General features: G+C 46.0%; 1 protein-coding gene across 1 annotated transcript; it reads right to left on the reverse strand.

The window, feature by feature from the left end:
- Window positions 1-8: 8 nt before the first annotated feature.
- SNRNP35 (small nuclear ribonucleoprotein U11/U12 subunit 35) lies at window positions 9-5,216 on the reverse strand. Its single transcript, XM_020970300.2, has 2 exons — window positions 4,863-5,216; window positions 9-1,125 (listed from the first exon to the last, which is right to left on the reverse strand). The coding sequence occupies exon 2, from the start codon at window positions 1,120-1,122 to the stop codon at window positions 331-333; it is 792 nt and encodes a 263-aa protein (XP_020825959.1). The 5' UTR covers window positions 1,123-1,125; window positions 4,863-5,216; the 3' UTR covers window positions 9-330.
- Window positions 5,217-15,814: the final 10,598 nt, after the last annotated feature.

Here is a 15,814-nt window from a genome sequence, read left to right on the forward strand (position 1 = left end):
TGCTGAAATGACTGGACAGATTTGAAACAAATCTTTATTTAGCAGCTGACTGTGTCCAGGGTTCTGAGAGGGGAAGAAGTTTGGGCTTGGGTGGGATGAAGGTCTAGAATGGTGTGTCCCCCAGTAAAACAGGAAAGTGGCAACAGAGACCTCAGGGGGAGCCCTGGGAAATCTGAGGCCAGCAAGCCTCCTTTCGTCTGGGCACATAAAGGAAGACTCCACAGAAGTGAGGGCCGAGCCTCATGGGAAGGAGGAAGAGGCGACGTGCACTGGGCACCGCCCGCCCGCCCATTCAGGTGCAGAAGAAAGGGATGGCTGTACCCCAAGTCTCTATCTGTGTTTGTCATCACCTCTCTGCTTTTTGGAGTCTCTTTCCTTGCTTCTGTCTCTCCTCTCTCGGTCTTTTCTCTCTCGGCCCCTGCTCCTCTCCTCACGGAATTCTCTCTCCCTTTCCCTCTCACTCTCGTCCCAGGCCCGGCTGGACTCCCTTTCCTGTCGCCTCTTCTCTCGGCCCCTGTCGTGGTCTCGATCTCTGGCCCTCCAGTCCCAGGTTCTGTCTCGGGACCACTCCCTCCTTTCCCTCTGGCCCTCTCCATAGAAGTCACTTTTGAAAACTGGCAAATTAATGGGCTTTCTAAATGGCCGGTCCCGTCCACCAAATCTCAGTTGTCCAGATTCTTTTTTTCCACCAAACCCCCCTCCAAGTCTCCGAGGGATCCACCCTTTAAGGATTCTTTCCAGCTCGTAGTCAACAAAGATTTCATGCTGATCAATGACCAGTCCGTTGGCATCTCGGTAAGCTTTTAACAGAGACCGTTCTTCTCTGTACTCAATAAAAGCGTAGCGCTTTGAAAAGCCCGTGACCACGTCCCGAACCAGCCGCAACTTCCTGATGTCCCCGTATCTGCTGAAGACGTCTCTCAGCTTTTCTTCCGTCGTCTGCAGGTTCAGCCTGCCCACAAAGAGGGTGAGGTGGGGGTCTCCGGACACCCCTTTGTTGGGCACGTAGCGTGCCAGCATCGCCCTCCAGATGGCCCGGTCGTGAGGCTCTTCATCAGTACCATCAATGCTCCCGGCCTTGAGAGGATCATACTCTTTGGCAATGGGCATCCACTCGTTCATTCTCTAGAAAAGCAGGAGACAATGAGTGTACTTGGGTCTGACACACATCAGCATGGGAGGGGGCCAGTGCACCCACAGCACTCTGTTGGGCCAACCGGCCAAAATCTGGTCCCCCTATCTTGGGGCTCTCAGGAACGATTCTACTGCTACAAGTAATAATAACAGTAAGGGCCTGCACAGTCCTTCCAGTACTTTCCCCTGTGATTCTTACCATAATCCTCAGGGGCAGGAACTGCAGGGATGAATATCCCTGTTCTACAAATGGGGAAACTGAGGCTCACAGCAGTTACATGACTTGCCCAGGGTCCGAGGTAAGATTCAAACCCTGGCCCCTCCTGACCAAATCTAGCCTTCCTTCCACCCCATGTCACTGCCTCCCACTTCAGCTGGACGAGCCGATGACCCTGCTGTGATGCAAAAAAGCCATTCCTGGTTGGTATCCTGCTTCTGGCAGGGATCAGGCTTAGACCAGCAACAATCCTGAGAGGGAATCAAGGCTGAATTTCTTCCTGACTAGTCAACTCCCTGAAGCTGGGGATCACTTTCTGCCTTGGAGCATGAGAATTAATTGCTGTGGCAATTTTCACCCCAGCAAGCCTGCATTGCAGATGACATTCTTTCAGACACATGGTAATGAATTCATAGGAATCTCTGTTGGAATAATAAAGTGCCTGCCAACATTTAAAACACCGCCCGTGCTTATGTAACCCCCTAGCAACTCCACAGCCAAAAGTGAAACGGGATTAAGAAAGGAGGAGGGAGGGGCTCTGCAAAGCAAGCATGACAGGTCTCTGGTCCCACCATCCTACCAGCATCTCTCCGTGATATGTCCTCAAACCTCACTTTCTCTGGGGCTGTTCCTCCAAAAACTGCCTTGCTGGCCTGCCCCTTTCACCCCAATCAAGCATATGCCTTTTTCTTTTTCTAGATCTCTTCTCTAGTAAGGTAAAACAATTCTGTCCATATAAGTTTGAAGGATACGGGGGGGGGGGTTACTTTGTTCAGGGGATTATTTGGGGGGTACAGTATTGGTTTAAGAGAAGTAACCTAATGCTACAACACAAAACTACAAAGCAGTTGTGAACAAATTAAAAATACTGACTGGGCTGACCAATAAATCAATGTTTGCAAATGAAATCCTCACAAACCTGAAAGCCACTTAAAACCTGTTCGCCTTTTATGGCAAGAGTTTATCGGTAACATCCACCCAGTGAGGTGGGTGGTGGAGAAGAAAGAACACTGGACCTGGAGCTAGGAAACCTGAGTTCAAATTCTGGCATGGGGAAGTCTTAGGCAAAATTCAGGAAGGCTGGAGAGGCCAGAAAGCCTCCGGAGAGAGCGAAAGGCCTCAGCCACAAGAGGATCTGATAAAGGCAGAAGCGATCTGAAGCTCAGCTGCCTGGAAGAGAAGGTAGACTGACTTTGCTTGGTCCCAGAGATCACAATTTAAGCAAATACTCTTAGGTAAGTTTCTGTTTGATACCAACAGAGCGATCCAGAAGTGGATGGGACTGCCGCCTTGGGAAGCAAAGGGCTCCCTCTCATGGGAGGATTCCAAACAAAGGCTGACTACCATTTGTCTGGAATGTAAGAAAACAGATTCTTCGAGTACAGATTGGACTAGATACCCTCCTGATCCCCTGTGCCAACTTTGTGATTCTGGGAAAAAAAAAAAAGTTCTCAGGGCCTTGGGTCCTCCTTTATAAAATGATTAAATTATAAAATTAGATTCTGTATAAAGGCCTAGCAGCAAACTGATGGTATGCTCCCAGTATTTCAGGCTTGGCAGAGGGGCCCTCTCTGTGCCTTGGCGCCTGTGAGGATGGCCAGGGCTGGGGACAGACCCATAGCAAGGTGCCAGGAAACAGAATGAACTGCCTCAACCTGGAATGTTTCTGGGCTGTTGCTCAAACTTTAAAAAGAAAGTAAACACATTGCAGAAAGTCATTACCATCCCTTCTGGTCAGCAGGATGGCAAGGGAAAACAATGTGGAAAAGGAGAACGGGCTGCCACGGGAGGTCTCCTTGGATTCAGAGCTAGAGACCCTCAGAGATCATTTAGTTTTACATCTGAAGAAACCAAGACCTAAAAAAATAAAATGGGCCACGCCTAATTTTTTTCCAAGTTTTTATTGTTAAAATCATTTTTCAGTCATGTCCAGCTCTCTGTAAGCTTACTTGGGATTTTCTTGGCAAAAATACTGAAGTGGTTTCCCATTTCCTTCTGCAGATCTTTTTACAGATGAGGAAACTGAGGCAAACAGGTTACATGACTTGCCCAGGATCACACAGCTTTGTGTCTGAGACTGGATTTGAACTCACAAAGATAGGTCTTCCTGACTCAAGAACCAGCACTCTATCCGCTGCACTACCTAACTGCCCCCTATTTCTTAAGTAACAAAGCCAGAATTGGAACCCAGGTACACTGACCCCAGTGGAGGCCTCCTGCTGCTTACACCCCTTTGCCTCTGCCATTCCTCGGTCTACCAGCAGGTCCTATGTTTGGCATGTTGTAGGGAAGATTCCCACTCAGTCAGGGGGATGGACCAGATGACATCTTAAGTTTCTAAAATTAGAGTATTTAGAGCTGAACTACTAATTAGGCGCTCTTTGGGGGTTTAGACATATCTTTCTTTGTATCCCCAATGCATAGCACAGTGCCTGGAATATAAGAGCCCAGTAAATGTTTACTGACAGAACAAATTCCAGGAGTGGGGAGCTGCCTGTGAAGAAGCAAGGAGTTGGAAGAGGAAGGATGCAATGTCACGTGGGGGGCCAACCATCAAAGCTCCATTTGGCTGAACACCCTGCCTAAAGCAATGTGCAACGTCTAGAATGCCAGGCTGGAGGGTGTTAATACCCCCCAAAATGTCTGCATTTGGTCCTAAAGGCAACAGGAACCCACTGGGGCTTTCCGAGCAGGGGGAATAACCAAAGACATCAATAGATTTGCTTTTTAGAAATATCGCAGTACCCAACACGGAGCAGCAGCATTTAATAAATATCTGTGGCCAGACGGATCCTTCCAACAGCCGCGTGGTGTGCGTGAGAGACTTAAAGCTGGAGGCCAATTAGCAGGCTACAGCAACTGTCCAGGTGAGAGGTAATGAAGACCGAAGTACGGGGGTGTCCGTGTACCCGCAAAGAAAAGTGGTCAGATGGGAGAGAAGCCTTAAAGCTTAGCAAAACTGGAAGTCTGGCTCTTTAAATGTCCTCCACAACGCAACAGGCGACCTTTCCCGACTCGCTGCAGCTCCTCCCGTTCGACCTTAAGCTTCCCCAGCTACAGAAACGCCAGCGCGGAACCACGCGCGCTTCTCGCAGCCTGCTCACGCCACGCCCAGCGACGCGTGCGCAGTTCGTCCCCTCTGGGGCTCCGCTCCGCCCACCGCAGGTAAGGGAGGGCCACAGTCAACGCCGGAACTCCACGAAGGAGCATGCGCCCTAGACTACCATGAAGCCAAGGCAGGAGGGCCACTAGCGGAAGCCCGGCTTCCCTTCCCAGGGCCACCCCAGACTATCTCCTCCTCTCGCACAGCCGGAGCCTCAGCCTCACCTCGTCTCTAGGAGCTCCGAGCCGGCTGTGCCACAAAACCACCCCGCCCCGGCGCTCAGGCTCAAATACGGCCACCGACTTTGCCCATCTCCAACATGGCGGCCAGTGACCACAGAGCCTGCGGTCGTACGGAAACGGCTCCAGGGATGGCACTGAATGGGGCTGGGGCCGGAGGTGCACCTACCTTTCCTCCTTCCTCACCGACCCGGGCCTTCGCTGTCGGAAAGCAGCTGCCACCGCTTACTCTCGGCTGGGATCCAGGCTCGCTCTTTATCTGACGACAAGGCCAGCCTCCAACTTCTGGGAGGCCGCGCGCTAGACTTGATGTTGGGCGAAGCCGATTTGCCACAGATTACTGCCTCCCTCCAAAACAAAAAGTTATGTGTATTGTGCCAAGTTAGGGGGTGAATTGTAATAACCCTAAAAGCGGATGATGTGTAATTTTTTGTCTTTTAGGCGAATGACATAACGTCCCTTTTTTTTTTTGGCCCAAGTAGATTTTCACCAAAGTGTATGCGGGAACGTGCTGATTCGAAAGTGCAGTTAGGTTTCCTCCCGCAGCTCGCGCCCCTCCCCCCACCCCACCCCACCCCCACCCCCGGGGAGGCTGGTGAGCACGTGGAGGAGAGTGTGGACCAGGCAGTGGGTGGACCCGTTAGTCCACGCCCCGGGCCTCTCCCCTGCTGGGAGGGGAGACAGATTGAAGGTTATGGAGAAGCTAGTGCTGGAAGGAAGCTCGGGTCATGTGGCTTTAGACGTGGAAAGGACCTTAGCGGTCATCAAGAGCAAGCCATTTTACAGATGAGGAAACTGAGTCCCAGGGAGGCAAAGCAACTTGTCCAGTGGTCAACCAACCAGTGGCAGCCAGGATCCTGGGTCGTAAGATTATAGAATCAGATCTGGAAGACAGATACCTTAGAAAGAGTCATATAGAGAGGCAGCTAGGTGGCGCAGTGCATAGAGCGCCAGCCTTGGAGTCAGGAGGACCTGAGTTCAAATGTGACCTCAGACACTTGACACTTAACTAGCTGTGTGACCCTTGGGCCAGTCAAACCCATTGCCTATCCAAAAAAAAAAAAAAACCCAAACCTGGAGTGATACCTGAAGTGATGTTGGAAGGAGAGGAAGGCTTCCAGCAATGAACATTAGATGAAATCTCTGAAAAAAAATTGTTAGAAAGCTATAGACAAATAACAGAGGAACTATAATCTGGTGGGGGGGAGGGGAGAGAGAGAGAGAGGAAAGGGAGTCCTTGAACCTGTGAGAACCATAAATTATTGAAGTATCAAAAGAATCAACTAACTAGAGAAATAACACATTGGTGATTTGGGAGTTTTCTGAAAATCAGTAACTTCAATTTGATGGCATTATTATAACCCAACGACTGTGATAAGGGAAAATTGAGATAACATAAGGCAGGTCAAGGTAGCTAGGTGGCAAAGTGGATAGTGCTGGGCCTGGAGTCAGGAATACCTGAGTTCAAATCTAGCCTCAGACACTATCTGGATGACCCTGGGCAAGTCACATAACTCTGCCTCAGTTTCCTTGTCTGTAAAATGAGCTGGAGAAGGAAATGGAAAACCTCTCCAGTATCTTTGCCAAGAAAATCCCATCCAAGGGGTCGTGAAGAATCAATTGGGCATGACTGAATGACTAAACAACAGGCAGCAGCAGTAGAAAGCAGTGGCCAGTATACCTCGTGGCATACCTCATTTTATTGCGCTTCACATATATTTCCATTTTTACAAATTGAAAGTTTGTGGCAACCCTGCTTCAAGCAAGTCTATTGGCATCATTTTCCCAACAGCTTGTGCTCACATCGTGATTCTGTGTCACATTTTGGTAATTCTAACAATATTTCAAAAAAATTTTCATTATTATATCTATTGTGGTGATCTGTGATCAGTGACCTTTGGTGTTACCTATTGTAATTGTTTTGGGGGCACCACGAACAGTGCCCATGTAAGAATTCGAATTTTCATAAACACACGTTGTATGTTCTGATTGCTATGGGAACTGACCATTCCAAGCAGACAAGCGCCGGCGCCTCAGACCTATTACCTGAGACACGACGATATTGAACAATATTACATAAACTTAGCTGATGAAGCATGGCATGGTTCGACAGGATTAACTCCAATTTTGAAAGAAGTTCTGCTGTGGGTAAAATGCTATCTCACAGCATCGCTTACTACAGAGAAATCTTTCGTGAAAGGAAGAGGCAATCAATACAGCAAAACTTCATTGTCATCTTATTTTAAGAAATTGTCACAGCCACTCTAGCCTTCAGCAACCATCAACATCGAGGCAACACTCTTCACCAGCAAAAAGATGACAGCGGGTTGAGAACTGAAATGGTGGTTATCTCTCTCCTTTTTTTTTTTTTGCAACAAAGTATTTTAATTAAGATGTATACATTGTTTCTTTAGACATACTGTTGCTCACTTAATAAACTACATTATACTATAAATGTAACTTTTATATACACTGAGAACAAAAAAAAATTGTGACTCTTTATTGCGATATTTGCTTTCTTGCGATGTTCTCTTTATTGCGGTGGTCTGGAGCCGAACCTACAATATCTCCGAGGTGAGCCTGTAGTGTTTTAAAATTTTCAAGCAGACTGTTCAAGAATCTGTAATTTTATTAAGACCAGCAAAGAAGTCTAGTCCACTCCCTCCTCTTATAGATAAAAACAAAAGCCCAGAAACGGAAACCGTCTGGCCTAAAGTCAGAAGAAATTTAGCACCTGCTTTTAAACTCAATAACATGAAATCACATTCACTTTCAATCAGTAAATTTAACAAATAATTTGAGAGAAACCTGAATGGGTTCCGAGCTAGGTGCAGTGGAGAACCCCTAGATCTGGAGTCAGAGGACCCGAATTTCCTAGCAGTGTGACCTGGGGCAAATCTCGTCTTCTTGGGCTTCAAATGCACTCTGTGTTAAAATGAACTTAAATCTCTGAAAGTTAAACTACTCTTTTCACACCCGGTAATCACCTCGTTATTTCCCTTTGAAATGCTAATTAGCTGGTTAACCTTTGTTCACACCTCTAACTTCTCTTTAGCTTTTCAATCTACAAAGCTTCTCTCCCCACCAAAAAGGAAATTACCCTGCTAGGGACCTCACTTAGCCTCTTGGCCTTTGCCTCTCTAATGCTTTTGCCCTACTAATGTGTATTGTGCCCCCAGCCAGACTTGAAGGCCAATCATCGGGCACTTATTTTGTGCCGGACATCTTGCTAAATGCTGGCGATAAAACAGAAGGCAAAAAAAAAAAAGTCCTTGTTCTTTGAGGGAAGGGAACAGTATTAATAATCATCTCTCTACCCCAATGTCATCTACAATCGTTCGTCCTTCATTTTCCAAGAGGACCAATGAAATCACGGGTGACGTCTTGACTCCTGCATGCATTAGATTTAATTGAGGCAGAGTTGGACAAAGTCATCAGCCTCACTCTCTCTCTTCCAGAGTCACTGACGTCCACCGGCAAGAGAAAAAGTCCTGGGCTATGGCCCGGGCTGCAGTGGGTGACCTTGGCGTCTTTGATGTCTGAACAAGCTCTGAGTACTCCACAGCGCCTGCTTCCGATGCCTTCCTTGCCTTTGGAACAAAACATCAGCCCATTGGGGGGGGTGAAGGAGGGGGTAGTCTTCACAGGCTTGAGAGTAGCTATCCCCCTAACTCACATAGGGGTTTGAGTCCCGTCAATTACCCTCAATCTGGTCCAGCCTGTCTGCCAAGACGGTTCTCCTTGGGTGTGGCCACTGAGCTGCTACGAATTCTTGGAGCCACGGGTGAGAATTGGGTGAATCAGGCGGACAATAAGGTGGATGAGCAGTCCTGAAAAGGGCTCAAAAGCCCTACCACAGAGACGCTAGTTCTTCTGAACACTCCATACACCTCAGTATTTTGCATGAGTAGGCATTTCATAAATGATGGTTGTTGTAGATAAAGGATCTACTCAAAGACCTAGAATTTCATGCACTCGGATAAGAGGGTTGCCAAAAACTCACAATAGTTCGCATTTACTAACATTTACCTACAACGTGCCACACTGTCTTCTAGGAACCAGGCAAAGACAAAAATCAAAAGATTCTTTACCCTTGAACTTACAGGAGTGAAAAACTTGTTTTCTGACATGATCTCTCTACCAACGGTCTACAAGTTAGTATATTATGGGCTAGGGAATTGCCTGAAGCGCTGAGTCAGTTGTTGTCTTCTGTTTTCTTTTTTTGTTTTTTGTTTGTTTTTTGGTGAGGCAATTCGGGTTAAGTAACTTGCCCAAGGTCACACGGCTAGTAACTGTCTAGAGTCTGGGGCCTGATTTGAACTCAGGGCTTTCTGACTCCAAGGCCAGAGCTCTATCCATTGTGCCACCTAGCTGCCCCCTTAGAGTCAATTGTACTGGGTCATCCAGCTCCTAAGTGTTAGAGGCAGGATTTGAATCCAGATCTTCCTGATCGTTGAGGCAGTGCTCTGTCCACTACACCACACTGCCTCTCTTAGAACAGATAGATAAATGCAAGATAATTTCAGGAGGAAATGAATGCTTGGGATCTGGAATGCATTTACCTGTGGCTAGTACCCAAACTGAAGGAAGCCAGGGATTCTGAAGGTGCAGGTGAGGGAAGATCCTATTCTTAGTAAGGGGGAAGAGTCAATGGAATAGAAAGTTGAAGTCAGCCAACAGAAGGCACAAAGCTGAGGACAAAGTGCTTGACAGAGTGTCACAGAACAGCCCAAGCTGGCTGGGACACCAAGTGTGTGTGGGAGGGGAGCCTGAAGAGGGTTGCAAGACTAGCCAGATTGTGATGGGTCATTAAATGTCAAGTTAAGGAGTTTGTATTCTTTCTGTCTTAGAAGCCCTAGGGAGCTACTGATGATTCTGGAGCAGGGGAGTAACTTGCTAAAAACTACTCTTTAGGAAGCTTATTTAGGCAGCCACCTAAAGAATGGACTTGAAAAGGAAGATTCACAGCTTCGATCTTTGTCTTGTAGAGGGACTCAGGTAAATAGCTCATAATCTTCACGAAACCTAAACAGAGGCATATGAAACAATTTGAGAACAAAGCACCATGAATAACACATCATAGTTAATAAGTACAATAGACAGACAGCAGATAGTAGTGAGTAAAGCAGACGCACACAGAAGTGCAGGATCTCACTGAAACCAACAAATGATTTTCCAACCCATGAGCTCAGATCAGAGGTCTCAGGTGTAGCAGACAGAGAGGGAGACATTTGGAGTCAGCAAGACCTGAGTTCTAATTCTGATTGTGAATCAGATACTTATTGTGTGACTCTGGCAAGTCATCTAAGTTCACTGAAGCCCTGTTACCCCATGTGTAAAATGGGGATAATAATAGTTTTACTTTTCAAGATTGTGGTGAAGATTAAATGCATAAGGTGGCTCACAAATGTTTAAGGACTATAGGAATGATAATTAACATTTATGCAGCACTTACTGTGTGCCAGGCACTCTGCTAAACACTGGGGGCACAATACACATTATTCTAGGGGGAAAGCATTAGAGAGGCGAAGCCCAAGTGCTGACGGAGGTCCCTAGCAGGGTAATTTTCCTCTTGGTGAGGAGGGAGGCTTTGAAGACTCAACTGATATTATCTCTTTGGATCCTCACAGCAGCCCTGGGAGGTAGGTGCTATTATTATTCCCACTTTACAGATGACAAACCTGAGGCAAACAGAAGTTAAGTAACTTGCCCACCATCATTCCACTAGAAAATAATTTGTCCGAGGTTGGATGTCAGCTATTATTCAATTTGGAATAAAACATTTTTATTTATGGATATTCACCCAAAGAAGTCTAAGTCTGTTTAAAGCAAGGATCTTTATTTCTTTTTGTGTTATGGACCCCTTGCTTTAAACAAACTGCTGAAGTCTAGGGACCCCTTCTCAGAATCATGTTTTTAAATAATTTAAGGAAATACTAAATTTCAGTTAGAGTTTAGTGAAAATAAAAGTGCCGTTTTTTCCCATTCAAACACACAGACCTCCTCAAATCTGTTCAAAGATTCCTTGTGTATCCATGGACCTCGAATTAAGGACTCTTGGTTTAAAGGGGTCCTCGTATGTCTGTGTTTTCTGAGGGTAAAGGAGAGATACTTGGAATCAGGTAGATCTGAGTTCATTCTACAAACAATTATTTCAATGCCTACTTCTCATTAGGTACTTGCCTAGGGGCTGCCTCCAACCCCGGAGTAAATCCATAATGCCTAGCTCACCTAACTTAATAGGATTGTTGTTCCCAAATACAAATGGGATGACAAATGGGAAGCACTTTGTAAACTTGATAGATGGCCATTCTTATTAGGAGGTGAGGAGGGAGGTTTTCTTCAAGGGTTGCCAAAGACTTCATCTTTTGTGGTCTGCTTACTGATGGATGGTAAGTTTTTCCATACTTAGAAAAGCTGGTCCTCCAGCAGCAGGCACAGTCTGACACTTTTCAGGGCTCAAAATCTTTCCCATTGGGAAGGTAGACCTGCCAGAGCTAACCCTCTGGGGAGGAGAGCAGGGAGCAACTGGGAAAAGCTTCCTATATTAGGTGACAGCCTAGGGAAGCCTCAAAAGAAGAGAGGATTTCTATGAGGGAGAGCTAAAGAGGGGACCCTTCAAAGCAAAGGGTACAGGGCACCATTCATGAATATTAGAAGACTGGAAAGTAGGGAGGGACCAGGTTATGAAAAGCTTTAAATGACAAAGGACTTCACATTTCTTCCTGGAAAAAATGGAGAGCCATTGGAGTTTACCGAATGGGGATAAGGAGGGGCCACTCAGGCAAATGACACAGTCAAAACTGTGCTTTAGAAAAATCACTGTGAAAGTTGAGTGGAGGATGATTTGGAGTGGGGAGAGACTTGAGGCAAGGAGACCAAGGGAAACATTCAAATCTGAAAAACGAACAGGTTAGATTTTTGTAGGATAGAAGGAAAGACGTTTCTCCAGCCTTTACGTAGCATTGGCTGTTGCATTAGTCCAGGACAGAGGTGGTGAGGACTGAATCATCCTGAACTCGTGTGATAGCTGTGTGAGAGGAGAGAAGAGGATGCATAGGAGATATTGGGAGGTAGAAATGATAAGATTCGCCAACAGATTAGATCTGTGGGGTGAGTGAGGTTGAGTGCCTGGATGATAGGGGGATGTTGGGGATCTCAGCAGTAACAGGGAAGTTCTAAATTGAGGAGGATAATGAGCTCTGTTTTAGATACGTTGAGTTTAAGATGCCTCCAAGACTCCCAGCTTAAGATGGCCAACAGGCCTTTGGTGATGTAATACTGGAATACAGGAAAAAGACTAGATAAGTTGACTTGGAGATAATTGAACTCCTTGGAGCTGATGAGATTGTCATCATCTCTCTAAGAGAAAAGAGGGTACACACGGCTAGTGGAGGTAACACTGATGAAGATTCAGCAAAGGAGGAATCAGAAAGATAACATTAACACAAAAATCCAGAGAAGAAGGTGATGGACAGTGTCAGAGGCTGCAGAGAAGTCAAGGATTGAGAAAAGGTCGTTGGATTTCACAGTTAGGAGATCGTTGCCGACTTTGGAGAGAGCTATTAATGAGGTGAGTACCCAAAAGCAGAGGGTCAATGAACAAGCATTTATTAAGCACCTTCTAATGCCAGACCCTCAGCTAAGCTCTGGGGACATAAAAAAGCAAAAAACAGCCTCTGCCCTCAAGGAGCTCACATTCTAATAGGGGAGACAACACGCAAACATCTATGTACAAACAAGATATACACAAGGTAATTGGAAGTAATCTCAGAAGGAAGGTACGAGTTTTCAAGGGAATAGGAAAAGCCTTCTTGACCAAGATAAGATTTAATCTGAAATCTGAAGGAAGTCACGAGACAGAGACAAGGAGAGAACTCCCAAGATCACACACAGAGGGACCGCCATTGAAAGTGCTGTCAGGAGGTGGAGTGTCTTTTTGGAGGAAGAATAAGGGCAATGTCACTGCATCACAGAGGATGGGCAGAGGAGGAAAAGGATCAGAAAACTGACAAGACAGGAAGGGGTGTGTGGCTATGGAGGCTTCAAAGAGCCAAACAGAAGATTTCATATTTGATCCTCGGAGTTACAGGGAGCCCCTGGAGTTGACCGAGTATATAGGAGGGTGATCTGGCTAAGCCTATGTGTTTGGAAGATCACTTTGGAACCTGAATGAAGGATGGACCAGAGTCGGAAGAGACCTGAGGCAGGCTGATGACCCAGCTGTGGCAATAATGCAGGCATGGGGTGACGAGAGCCTGCACAGATACAGCGGAGTTGGTCCAGGAAGGGAAGGGGATCTATGCAATAGATGTTATGAAGGCAGAATTGGCAGGAGGTGGCAATACATTGGAAATGGAGGTGAGAGAATGCCCGGAATCCAGGATGACACCTAGGTTGTGAGCCCGAGGGCCTGGGAGGATGAGGGTGCCCTCAACAGCAATGGGGAAATTAGGAAGAGCAGAGTTTTGGGGAAAAGGATAATGAGTTCTGTATTGAACACAATGAGTCTGAGATGTCTACAGAACATCCAGTTTAAGATGTCCAATAGGAAGTTAGAGATGTGACACTGGAAGTCAGGAGAAAGATTAGGGCTGGATAAATAGATCTGAAGATCTTTGTAGGATGATCATTGAATCTGTGGGAACGGATGGGATCCGCAAGTGCAACAGTATAGAGGAAGAAGAGAAGAGGGCTCAGGAGAGAGCCCTGGAGGACACCCAGCGCTCATGAACTAAATATAGACGGCCCTCCCTCACTTAAATCCAATTCACTTGCATGTCATGGCATCACCTCCCCGATGTCAGGGTCCTCTTTGAGAAAGAGAAACAAACAACAGCAGCCTTTTAAAGTTTAGTGTAGAGGAATCGTCGGCACTTACATTTAGTGCTTGAAGGTTTGCAAAGTACTGTATCTATTCTCATAGATCTGCCTCGGGAGGCAGATGCTATTGTCATCCCCATGTTTCAGATGAGGAAACTGAGGCAAAGAGGTTAAGTGACTTGCCCAAGGTCACACAATTAAAGTGTCTGAGGCAGGATATGAATTCAGATCTTCCTGACTCCAAATCCAGACCTCTTCAACACAGCTCTGTCTAGATGCCCTAGAAGGGGAAGAGATATGTAGGACAATAGCCCACAGAGACAGTCAGATCAAGAGAGGGTCTTTTAAAGATGGTAGAGACGCTGGCGCATTTGAAGGCAACATCTAGGAAGTAATTAGTAGACATCAAAAGACTGAAAATTAGAGAGGAAGTGGAGATGATATTGGGGCCAATCTCCTGGAGAAGATGGTAGAGGATGAGGTCATGGATGCATATAGAGGGGTCTCCTTGCCAAGGAGAAGGGCTGCCTCTTTCTGTGAAACAAAAGTGAAGCTACAACTAAAGGTTGTCAGCAGAGAAAGGAGAATTGTAGGAGACATCATGGAAGGTTTGAAGAGGAAAGAGAAGGTTTGAAATAGCAGTTGTGGAGACAGAGTGAACTGATTAGGGCTGAATACATGGATTTGGGCCCAGTAAGCCTTGCTGAATTGAGGGCCTAGTTGAGATGAGATAACATGAATTTATAGTGTATCCAGTCACTGTTTATTTGTAAAAAGAGAAAGAAGAACTGGCGATAAGTCAGGCTCCTTGTACTTCTAAAATTAGGACCAGAAGCTAGAAGGAAGCTTGTGACTCCTTCTTAAAAATCTTGACCCTGAAACTAACTAGGTCTGTGAACTTGAGCCAGTCCCTTGACAGGCAATGTAGCATAGCATTGAGTGCTGTACTCAAGATCAGCAGACCCTGGCTTCTGATCCCACTGCCGGCCGATGACCCAGGGGCCCCTCAGTCTGTGCTGGGGAATTTTCATGGCAGCATCCACCTTGCTGCCTCCCAAGGTCAGTCCTGCCTTAGTCACTGAGACTTCCCCTTTTTCTGTTATGTGATCAGCAGCATTCAGAAGTTTCTACACAGAAGGCATGGGGATGTGCCTAGTCAAATACTTCGGTATGCCTGGTTTAGCAGGGCACTGAAGCTGCTCCAAAACCGTGGAACCTGCCATGATGAATAGAGCGGTCAGAATTAGTGTCCTGTGTCACGGAAAAAGTACCAGATTAGGAGCGAGAGGGCTTGTTTTTAAATGCCAGCTCAATCATGGTGACCCTTCTGGGGCCTTTCCATTTGCCCTGCTTGGAGCTGAACCTTTCTGTACCTGCCTTTTCTCCCCTACTTACTATGCAGAGTTGGCTTCTTGAAAGTGGAAACTGTCTCGCTGTGTATATCCCTAACTTAGCACTGGAATGATATACACAGACCCCTTAGTATATGCCCTTAACTTAGTAAATGCTCATTCATTCATTCATTTATACCTGGGTAAGCATGAGGAAATCACATGATCCTGTTTGGCTTCTCTTTCCCCATCTGTGAAAAAAAGGGAGTTAAACTGGGTGATCTCTATGGTGCCCTCTAAACCCAATAAGGCCAAATCCAAGCAGTGGGCACTTGTCAATTAATCCACCAATATTTATTAGGCTCCAACTCTGTGCCAGGTAGTATAAGGCCCTGGAGACACAAAGGCAGAAATGAAGCCATCCCTACATTCAACTGGGGTAAACATCCCCCTTTAACAATAATTAGGTTACCTTAAGCTTAGTGAGACGATAGCCCCAGGGTTCCACATCATTCCCTCCTCTCTGGTTTTAGGGAGTTTTTATTTTAGATGAAAAAGTAAATTTAATTTTAGATTTATTCTAGATGAAAAGTTAAAAGTGATTGACATATAAAAAAAGCAAACAGTGTGAAATGGAAATTCATGGTTTTATATTGAATCTTCTTTTTATGTTGTGCTGTGTATATGAAATTTTTTTCTTTTTGTATTTAAGTTCAAAATGAATACAACATTTAAAAAAAGAATGATTGACACAGTCAGTTGCTCTGAGCCTCCTTTCCTCCCTTAAATAAGGATATAAAAATAAATAAAAGGTAATTTTGTATGGGAAGACGTGTAAAGATGGAGGAAGTGAAGAAAGGCTTCATACACAAGGCGATGCTTAAGGTGAGGTTTGAAGGAACCTAGGGATTCTATGAAGCTTGAGGTGAGGAGGAAGGGCATTCCAGGGAAGGGGGACAGCCTGGGC

Source organism: Phascolarctos cinereus, unplaced genomic scaffold, assembly GCF_003287225.1.
Source record: "Phascolarctos cinereus isolate Bilbo 61053 unplaced genomic scaffold, phaCin_HiC Scaffold_4;HRSCAF=312, whole genome shotgun sequence".
Lineage (NCBI taxonomy): Eukaryota > Metazoa > Chordata > Mammalia > Diprotodontia > Phascolarctidae > Phascolarctos > Phascolarctos cinereus.